Genomic DNA, 10,536 nt, shown 5'->3' with positions numbered 1-10,536 from the left:
GCGGCTCGCTTGACAAGCTTGCGTGTGTGGATTAAGCTTACAAAACCGCTGAAACAATAGCAAGTCTCTCTCTGGCGGCCGTAACTATAGCGAAAACATTTAATTTCAAATCAGATGTCCAAAAAATCAGCGAAGAAACCGAAAAATAAATATTAATAACAGAAATACTTCGAGACATTTTAACTGCGCATTAATTACGCATGTGGTTCCAGGCGCTGTGATGGCCGAGTGGTTAAGGCGTTGGACTTGAAATCCAATGGGGTTTCCCCGCGCAGGTTCGAACCCTGCTCGCAGCGAAAAATTACGTTTTGAAAATTTAGACACAAATATTTTATTTATTTTTTTAAAGTCACACAGTTCAGTTTCAGTGACCAGCAGAGTCAGCACTGAACAAGAGCGCGACATGAAGTCTTAATATCCGGACAAATAGTTCAGGAAGTGGAGCTTATGTTTGTCACAGACAACGAGAGCGGAAATTTATATCATTACAAAATAAAATAAAAATACATAAATACTACTACTAATAAATCAACCAATTAAATAAAATTTTACGTAAAGTACATAAAAAATAAAATTAAAATGCGAAATTATAAAATAAGAAACATAAACTACGTGATGACACACAATAAAATAAAAACAAAGTTAAGTTTACTGCACAATACAACAAACAATCATAGTAATAATGTCGGACCCTGTGCAGGAAGAGGCTCCCCGGTTCCGGGAAGTGTTCAGCTGACGGGGTTGTTTCCGTTTCGAGCCTCGTTGATCAGTCAGCACTGATCGATTGTTGATGCCGCCTGCGCAGCCCCCCCCCTCCTCCTCCTCCTCCTCCCTCCTCATCATCACATCCATGTTGTCTGACCGGAGGATGAGTCGGTAGGAGGCTAACAGCTAACGGAGTGGCGACACCGGGGGCGGGTTTCTCATGCCCGTACATGTTTTGACGTCGTTCAGCGGAGCCGTTACCGTCGCGAACCGGTCCGGACTTCACATGGCCGCGGGTCGGAGCTCCGTCGGGCTGCCCGGGTAGCTCTGCGGGGAGATGCAGCAGCTAGCCGCCGTTAGCTCCGCAGCTGTTTATTTATGTGGCTGTTATGTAAGAGCGGAGCTGTAGCCGAGCAGCTAACGTTAGCCCGCCGCCATGAATGACGCGCAGCAAGAAATGTCCCCGGACTTCGTTCTGATGCGGCTCGTGTCCGCGGCAGAATACGACCGGCTGGATGAGCCCGAGGACCTGATGTCCGGAGGCGGTGGGTTCGGCCCCGTCAAAGCCGTGCTGGGGCACCGGGGCGGCGGGTTTGATCTGGACTCCAGCGGCCCCTCGGCAGGCCTCGGCTCAGCATCCCCGCACTACAGCTCGCCGCTCCCCGGAAAAGGCGAGCTGGAGAGCGGGCTGGTGTTGACGCAGGCCGCGCCGGGCTCCGAGGCGCCGCTGTCACCTCCGCCTTCCGAGGACTTCGCCGTTGCTGCCCAGCGGTTTGTGGACTTCCCGGTACAGCACGGACACGGCTCGGGGGGCCACGGGTCGAGGGCGCAGCTGATGGTGTTTCAGAACCTGCTGCGGTCCGGAGACAGGATCTTGGAGTGCGGGCTGGAGCAGCCACCCCCAGGCTTCCTCCAGGAAGAGGCAGAGAGACAGAGACAGCAGCTGGACCCAGGATCGGGGACCGGTCCTGGTAGCACAACAGCCGGCCCCGGGCCTGGAGGCGGGAAGGACCAGAACTCACACTGCATCCCCTCTGCAGAGGAAAACCAGCCGCTGCAGCTCCTACAGTGGCACCCTGTCCTCAGACTGTCCAAAGGCTCTGACAGCCCTCAGAGTCCTCAGCAGGGCGTCCCGGCTCTGGAGTCTGAGTCGGAGTCCGTCATGTGCCACAGACACCGACTGCTGACAGACCGACTGGCTAAATGGCCCCCAGGCCTGCTGGACCAAGCCTTGCGTCTGGGCCTGCTGGAGCCCAGGAAGAACTGCTCCTCCGGGGGCGAGGACTCCGTCCTGGCTCTTGCCCAGAGGCTGGGTCAGCTGGGCGAGGGGAGAGAGGGAGGCCGGGGAGAGGACATGGTGCTCCCGCTCCCTCGCTGCTCCTGCCACAGTGTCCTGGCTTCAGGGACGGGGGGTATGGGGCCAGGCGAGGACCCTAGTGAGACCAGTGACGCCCTACTGGTCCTGGAAGGCTTGGGGTCCGAGGAGGTGGGAGGACTGGGGCAAGGAGGGGGAAGAGATGGACAAGACGTGGGGGACACTGAGAAAGGAGATAGAGTGGGGGAAGTTGGGACACCTGGGGGTGCAGGGTCTGTGTTCTCTAGCGGGACTCTGAGCGGTCTGATGCGCCAGGTCCACAGACTGGCAGAGGAGGCGGGGGTCTGCACTGACCAGAGCTGCCGGTCCTCGCTGGCCGTCCTGGGTGCTGCAGTGTCCCTCCCGTCCTGTGTAGACCCCCTTTCCCCCATCAGCGCCTCCACCACCTGTCCGTACCCTCCTGTCCATCCGCAGGCCCACCACGCTGCAGGAGCCCTCGGCGGACTCCAAGTCTCCCCTGACCCCCTCGCTTCCTCCAGCCCTGACCCGAGTACCCGGCCGCAGCATCAGCACCAGTCCCGCTCCCAGCCCCAGAGCCGGGCCACCACCCCCAAACTCGGCATGGCCTCGGGGGGAGTGGGGCGGTCCGCCTCCCCGCTTGTCGTCTTGGAGGGGGCGTTGGGAGGGGTGAGGGAGGGCGAGAAGACGCCGCGGGGGAAGTCCAGGAAAGGGGGGTCCCTGAAGGTCCGGCTCAGCAAGCTGTTTAGAACCAAGAGCTCCAGCGGGGGTTCGGGGGGCCTGCTGGACAAGAGGCCGTCCCTCGCGTCGTCCACCTCGTCCGGGGGCAGCCTGCTTGACGTGTGGGGGTCCAACTGCAGCAACACGGACCAGGACGGCAGCAGGTGAGTCCTGGATGCTTGTCGGCATGACAACAGACGGTCGAGGGTTTCAAAAAGAGTTGAGAGCAGCTTTGACAGAATAACAGGAACACGTCTGACAGCTGTGTGTGTCACGTTCGCTTTGTAAACAAAAGCGCCGACTGATCATTTAAGATAACCTCAGTGTTTATTGATGATGAGACAAAGAAAATCAGACTGTAAATCACTTAAACGATTGTCAGAGAAAACATTTGTTGAATCCGCTGGCACATAATCGGAAAGTTTATGAGTTTAACTGAGAAGGTTGTTCCACCTAAAGACATTTAAATGGGTGTTGATCAGTCGTCTGAGAAGTTCCGATCAATCAGTGCTCATTAATGAAACCAAACAGCCTCTGATTGGTCAGAGAAAACGCCCGATCAGCTGTTTGATCGTTTGTTTGTTTGTCTCATCTCGATTGTTAAAGCTTCACGTGCTGCTCTGCGACGAAGCACCTGTCTCAGGTCACCTCTGATCTCCGATCCAACAAACTTCAGACTTCCAACTTTTCCTGCAACTGTTGTCATGGCGATCGGCATCCTCAAAGAGAAAAAGAGAGAGAGAGAGAGAGAGAGAGAAATGGAGAGGCGTATCCATAGCAACACCTCACTCAACTTCTCTGTGATGAGATGGAGCTCGTCTCCACGGCAACAGAGTTTGGATTTTTAGCGGGGCGGGGCGGGTAGGTGGGTAGGTGGCTCAGGTGAGACGGCGACGTCGTCGCTGCTCGCCCTCACGGTGTCACCTGCTGGTAACCACGGAAACTGAAGGTATCTGTGCAGGTCTCAAAATAAATGATGATGATGGTCAGCAATACTTTTAACTGCAGAAACAAGCGTTACTAAACACTCATGAGTGGTAACTTCACGGTAACTTCTGCATTCATGAAGTCTGTTTACTGGCACCTTTAACCTCCAGAAATTCCTGTAATTTTTGCCTAAAACGCCTAAAAAAATCATAACCAAAGTAAATGTAAAACTGCTCTTGAACTATCCAGAGTTCAGACATGTTTTTTCTCTTTTTTGAATACACTGATCTCACTGAATACACTGAAAAAGAATAAGAAAAACCTTTATTAGTCCCGCAATGGGGAAACAACAGTTTACAACAGCTTACAGAAAAGGCAGAATAAAAAATAACAAGAGCAAAAAGAGTAGCTTATAAAAGATAAATAATGAAATAGAATAGGATAAAAATATTGCACGGATTGAATTGTAAACTATTGCATAGACTGGTGTCAAACTGCTGTTTTGGAGTTTTTCCACCTTGTGGTGTAATGCTATTGCACATGTGTGAGAAGTTTTAAAGTTAAAAAGAAGGATTTTATGTCCGCCTAATTAAATGTTTTCAATAATATTTGCCTTCAAAATGGCCGTATCTTGGCGGCGTGGACTGGAAGACACAATGGGACCGCGGCTTCACGTCTTACCTAGCCTCATTTCAAATTTGGTAATAGTCCTACAGATAATGAGCATTTTACACAAGAGGCGTGCCACGAGTGCAGCAAAGACGTGGTGATCAGTCGTCTGTTGGGTCGGGTGAGGTTTCAATTAAAAGTTCAGCGCTGTTTTGGGATCACGGTGCGGCTAATCCATGCAAGCCGACTGAAGTTATAGTCGAGAAGATGTGGAATATGTGTGGAAATCAGGAAAGTTAGCGGGGAGAGGTGCAAAACTTTACGTTCCTTGTTATAAAACTATAACAAGGCAAGTGATTGCGATGATGATGATAATGATGAAGGTGCTGCTGTTGGTGTCTCCAGGCTGCAGGTTTCCAGACCTCACAGTGCCTTCTCTCCGGTGCCCTTCACTCCAGCTTTCACCGGTAAGTCCTCAGCTTGAAGTGTGTGTGTGTGTGTGTGTGTGTGTGGTGTATTTCCCTGACTTTGTGTGACTGTTGTCTCTCAGGTTGTTTTCAGGGACCAGCGACTCTCTGCTCTGCGGTCTAACTGCTTATTGATGAGGCGTTGAACTCTTCCTCTCAGCTTCTGCTCCGGCCTCTGCCACAAGACTGTACATTTTGCTCGCCCTCTCCCCTCTGAACTAACATTTCCTCGCTCCTCTAACACTCGTGTCTCCTCTGTCTCCGCCTGTTCAGGTGAGACGGTCTCTCTGGTCGATGTGGATATTTCTCGCAGGGGGGGGAACTCTCTCCACCCCCCTACTCCTCCTCCTCCACCCAGACGGAGCCTCAGTCTTCTCGGTACTTTACTTCTTCTTCTTCTTCTTCTTCTTCTTGTTTTTCTTTTTCGCTTCCTGTTTTCACTTCTCTTCGGTTCGGCACGCGCTGTCTCTCGCATACGCTCTGACTTTAGCGCGTTGTGGGTCTAAGGAACGCTCGCAGCCGGCCGCCGCTTTTGTTTTTCGTCTCCGTTCGGTTTTAGGTTTTGGTGAACATCCTCCGTTTGTGTCTTGTTTGCCTCCAGACGATTTCGGCGGCCCCCTGCAGCAGCAGGGGCCCTTCATGGAGCGCAGCGTGGGGGCTTCCATGCAGTCTCTGCCTCCCCGACCGCTGGCCCTGCCGCCTTCGCTCAGCACCATCCAGCACAGCCTGAGCCTCAACGGTGACACACACACACACACACACACACACACACACACACATTGAAGATATTCAGTTTAATTTTAAAACTGTAGAAACTTAAATCAACTTGAGTTTCATTTCAGTTCTGGATCCTTTCTTTGTTCCCTGTGAAGTATTTACCTCGACTGACTGATCTCTCTGTGTTGCCCAGACACGTTCCTGCGAGGTCTACCCCGTCCCGTCCCCCTGCGCCCAGACGGGCAGCATCTCCCTCCGCGGCTCGCCCCCCGCTGCCCCCTCAGTCGACCCGACGCCGGCAGCTTCGCCACCAGCCTCCGAGAGCTAGAGAAGGTGGGGCCGGAGTCTGGAGGACCTGAGTCCTGTGTGGATGGTGTAGTCAGGGTGGAGCTAACCTTTGTGCTTGTGTGTTTCTAGTGCGGCTGGTACTGGGGCCCGATGAACTGGGAGGACGCAGAGATGAAGCTGAAGGGGAAACCGGACGGGTCGTTCCTGGTGCGAGACAGTTCAGACCCTCGATACATCCTGAGTCTGAGCTTCAGGTCGCAGGGAGTCACACACCACACACGCATGGAGCACTATAGAGGTAACACGCACACACACACATACATCTAAAACACACACACACTGTGCGCTCCAGCTCACGTGGTCTTCTGCTTTCAGGAACGTTCAGTCTGTGGTGTCACCCAAAGTTCGAGGACCGCTGTCACTCTGTGGTGGAGTTTATAGAAAGAGCCATCATGCACTCCAAGAACGGAAAGTTCCTCTACTTCCTGCGCTCCCGAGTCCCAGGTACAAGCCAGCCAATCAGCTTGCACTCTGTCCTCACCTGTCTGTCAATCTGTCTCCGTTCAGGGTCACCTGGACAAATCAGTTTGGTTGATTTTCTACTGCTTTTATCTAAAAACAAATATAAAAGATGTTTAAAATTCGCCTGAAAAATACGAAAGCGAGGTAAACTTTGTGTTACCAAAAATATGCGGACGCCTCCTTTAGATCTGCAAGGTTCAGACGTCCACATACTTTTCCAAATAACTTTAGACAGCTACACATACCATTGGCCGGGAAATTTAAATTGCCTTTCCTCCCTTGGCCAGTTCACAACATGGTCAAAAATATGTGGACGCTAACTCCATTTCAGAGTGAATGAATGTTTCAGATTTATTTCTGTAAATGTAAATTTCTCTGAAGATTTAACAAAAGTTTCCCTAATCTGAAGTTAATTCTCAGCTTCGTGATAATAATAGTTTCATATTAGTTTCATATTTTCACTTCCTCTGTGAACCTTTTTCAGTTTCGTGCAGTTTTACAGGGACTTCCTTTCAGGAAGTGTTGAGAAACATGAGATCAGTGAACCGATGTGTGCTTCCTCAGGTCTGCCTCCGACCCCCGTCCAGCTCCTGTACCCGGTCTCCAGGTTCAGCAGCGTGAAGTCTCTGCAGCATCTCTGCCGCTTCTGCATCAGACAGCTGGTCCGAATCGACCACATCCAGGAGCTGCCGCTGCCCACGTACGTACCTTCACCTGTGCTCACGCTCCGACCGCGCCCACGGCGTCACTAACCCCGCCCACAACACTGACCTCGGTCTGTCCTCGTCCCCTCCTTCCTTCCTCCCCCCCCAGGCCGCTGATCGCTTACTTGAGGAAGTTTTATTACTACGACCCCGAGGAGGAGATCAGCCCGACGCTGAAGGAGCTGCAGGAGGTGAAGGAGGTGAAGGAGCGAGGCTCGGGCCGGAGCGGGCCGCCTGGAGTCGAGTCTCAAACGTAGCACTGGAGCCGAGAGGCAGCGTGAGTATCTGCCAAAAAGTTATCGTGGGTCAGATTCTTTGATCGAGAGCAGGACGTCCTTTAACGTTTTATTAAAATTTAATGATCAGGTTCTGTCAGAACCAGTAATAAAACATTTTCTTCTTCTTCCTCTTTTTTTTTTTTCATTATTTTCATCCCCTCCTCCTTTTCCTCCTCCCTCCCTCCTTCTCCTTTCTCTCTTCCCCCTGCTCCTTCTCATGCTTTTCACTTTTACTCCTCCTCCTACGCCTGTTTCTTCCCTCCTTTCTTCCTCTTTCTACTCCTGTTCCCTTCCTCTACACTTCTCCTCTTGCCTCTTTCATTTCCCTCTTCTCCTTCGCCGTTCCTGTTTCTTCTCCCTCTTTTTCTCCTCCTCCAGTTCTTTTCTTTTCTTTCTTTCCTGGACTGAAGGACGTTCAATCATTCACACTGGACTCTCAGACTGCAGCCAATCAGCTCCCTCCGCTCAGTCGCGTATCCGGCGGGTTTCAGATGATCCGCCCTCCTCCGGGCTCTCCGATTGGCTCACGGGGAAGCCGAAAGGGGAGGGGCAGGGGATGTGGAGACTCCGCCTCTCTGTTGATGTCATCGCCGAGCAGGTTGACTGAGGGAAAGGGCGGCGGGCGCTCGGACGTGTACAAGAAAGAACGGTCGCCTCCGGGGTTCTTGAGGAGAAGCACTTTTTAAAGGTTTACCTTCAGACAGCGGGGTCAGAGTCGGTAAACGCACCGGAGGATCAGTAGAAACCTGGAAGCTGTTTTCACGTTTCAGCAATTAAAAAAACTAATCAGCAGATTAATCGGCAGTGAAGCGATCAGTTGCTGCTTTAATTTAAACGGCACATTTCAAAAGAGAATCAGTCAAACAAGAGAATCCATCTGCTGCTTTAATAATCAGACCAGAGCATCACGGCTCTTAAATCTCATGTTGTGATTTACTTTTTTTTTTTTTTCTTTCTTCCTGTTTTATGGGATAAATGATTAATCGATCAGCTGATTACTTGACGATAAAAATGTTCTTTCACTGCAGCCTGAGCTGAGAAGTCTCGTATTGACGTCTCACCACGGTCCACAGTAGATCTGGTCTCGGTGTGAAGCTGTTTCTGTGTCTTCATGGAGCAGAATTCAGAATCGGGGCTCTGCTCCCGTGAAGACACTGAAACGTTTTCAGTGAAAATTACTGAACAGTATGAACTCAAGGTCTGTTTAGTTTCTGTTGTGGAGCTTTCAGTTCATTTTAATGGCATCCTGTCGGCCATCTGTTCAGGCGTGTTGGTTTCAAGGTTCGTTTTTCAGTTTGTAAACAGGAGCCGGAAAACTGATCTTTAACAGAAGAAACGGATGAAACTAAGATGTTTGCTTCGAGTTAAAGCTGCAGACGTTTTTAATGAAGTCGTCCGGTTTGATCAGAGCCGAACGGAAGCTGCTGTTTCTAAAAATGTTCTGTCTGATTCGTTAATGAGTCTCTGAGTTCAGCTGTTTGCTGCTTGTTGAACTTTGACCTGCTGTACAGCTCCACACTGGATCGCCGCTCAGCGCTGATTACCTCTCCCGTTAGTGCTGATTATCAGACGGATCGTCACAGGCTAAACTCAAAGACGGAGTCCGATATTCTGCAACTTTGGTACGACTTCTTACAGCGGGCCTGATTGTCTCTGATGAGATGGTCATTTTGTTGTCGCTAGTTAGCATTAGCATTAGCCGCCTTTGTTAAAAATGGAGGAATTTTTGTTTCCCCTGAAAGTTCCAGGAACTGAAGCTGTTTCCGTGGCGACCTTAAGCCCCGAACACGAACCGGCCAGCTGACGTTTCAGAAAGTGGCGGCTGGTTTACGACACTTTTTCAAAACAGACCTTCTGATTGTAGATTGTTTGTCTCCTGCCGGACTCGGTTCTCAGCGTTGCTTCGCGTTGAGTCGTCGGAGCTCTCGGAGAAATCTGAGCTGATGTGTTGTTTGTGTTTTATGCGGAAGCTTTTAATTATAGGAACCGTTGCGTTATCGTTTGTTTACAAGCTTCAGAATAATTTATCCCGCTTAAAGATTTGCCCAAACACGTTTACAGTCAAGGTGTTAATAGCTGTTGTGAACAGTTATACCTTTCGGCGTTTGTGGCGGGGTGATGCCTGAACTGAAGGTCAGGCCCCGCCCACTTCCACACCTTTGCACAGCTGACCAATCACAGCACATGGTGGGCGTGGACGTTTTAGATTCTGGTGTAGAAATGTAGGTTTCACATGTTTGAAGCACACAGCGGCTTTTAATTTGGCGAGCTGACAGTGAAGGATGAATGAATGAATCAGCTGATTGACGTTAGTTCAGAGGAATGAATCAAATAAATGAGAATTGTTGTTTATGTTTGTTTTTTTTGTTTGATGTTTGTTTTTTTTTGCACTGTGTGAGCGAGAATAAGTTCAGGATCCTGGAGGCGACCGACGCTCTGACTGTCAGAAACATTACCAAAAAATAAGAGCAGAAAAAGAAGGAGGAGGAGGAGGAGGTTTACTGTGACGACTGCTGAACTATAACTTGACGTCACGACAGACAAGCAGACACTGGAACAAACTGGACCTCTGATTCAGACGCTGGGTCTGGGTTCTGTCCCGGCGGACACTGGGAACACTGGAGCTGGGAGCTGAGCGCCCTGCGGGGACTCTTCCATGATGTCAAACAGTGAACGTGGGACTTTAAATCTGCACATATTGTTGTGGAGGAATCTGTGGTGTGTGTGCAGTCACCTGTTAATAAAACAGAGTGTTGGACCGATGCTCTCTGCGTGGTCAATAATCTTATCGATCAGGTGCGTTCCTGATTTAGATCGTCATTTCACTTTCACGCTGAATATTATTCAGGCTTCTCCTTTTAATTAAAAACATTTTGTTTTTAATGAAGCTTCACAGGAAGTTAGAAACAAAATTCAATTAGAAGTTTATTTAAAATATTCAGGTTGTGAAATGAATCTCACATTTTTTATCTGCTTACATTTTCAAAATGTTGAGAATTAGATATTTCTAAATACTTTTTATTTAATTATATTGTTACCGATGTAAACTGCGGAGACAGAATTAAATACACACCCGACGAACATTAGTTAATTTAAATTTCGGAGCGCTTTAGAAAGAAGTATAAGGTGCCATAAATAATTCCTGGTGGTTTGACAAATTTGATTAGTTCACTATTCACACCTGAGGTTTGTCAAAATTAAATTTATTTTTTCCAACTAACTTAAAAAATAAGACCTCCATTGCAGCAGCTGAATACAAGGGAAGT

At 49.7% G+C, this 10,536-nt stretch overlaps 1 protein-coding gene across 1 annotated transcript; it reads left to right on the top strand.

Moving 5' to 3' along the window:
- Positions 1–359: 359 nt before the first annotated feature.
- LOC311507083 (uncharacterized protein) lies at positions 360–10,023 on the top strand. The gene is made up of 9 exons (XM_084571289.1): positions 360–2,922; positions 4,700–4,761; positions 5,363–5,500; positions 5,672–5,811; positions 5,896–6,064; positions 6,142–6,270; positions 6,853–6,988; positions 7,102–7,269; positions 7,649–10,023. Exons 1-8 carry the CDS (start codon positions 1,142–1,144, stop codon positions 7,247–7,249), a joined length of 2,703 nt encoding a protein of 900 aa, XP_084427415.1. The 5' UTR covers positions 360–1,141; the 3' UTR covers positions 7,250–7,269; positions 7,649–10,023.
- Positions 10,024–10,536: the final 513 nt, after the last annotated feature.

The sequence above is a fragment of the Chelon labrosus genome, assembly GCF_963514085.1.
Source record: "Chelon labrosus genome assembly, chromosome: 21".
NCBI lineage: Eukaryota > Metazoa > Chordata > Actinopteri > Mugiliformes > Mugilidae > Chelon > Chelon labrosus.
The sequence above is the reverse complement of the archived record's forward strand: the minus strand, read 5'-3'. Positions and strand labels throughout refer to the sequence as shown.

Bases quoted from the DNA above. Each gene is read 5' to 3' on its own strand.
- LOC311507083 (XM_084571289.1), top strand. From the start codon at position 1,142: ATGAATGACGCGCAGCAAGAAATGTCCCCGGACTTCGTTCTGATGCGG. The intron at 4,762-5,362 runs GTAAGTCCTCAG...GTTTGCCTCCAG, and splicing joins CTTCACTCCAGCTTTCACCG to ACGATTTCGGCGGCCCCCTG. The intron at 5,812-5,895 runs GTGGGGCCGGAG...GTGTGTTTCTAG, and splicing joins GCCTCCGAGAGCTAGAGAAG to TGCGGCTGGTACTGGGGCCC.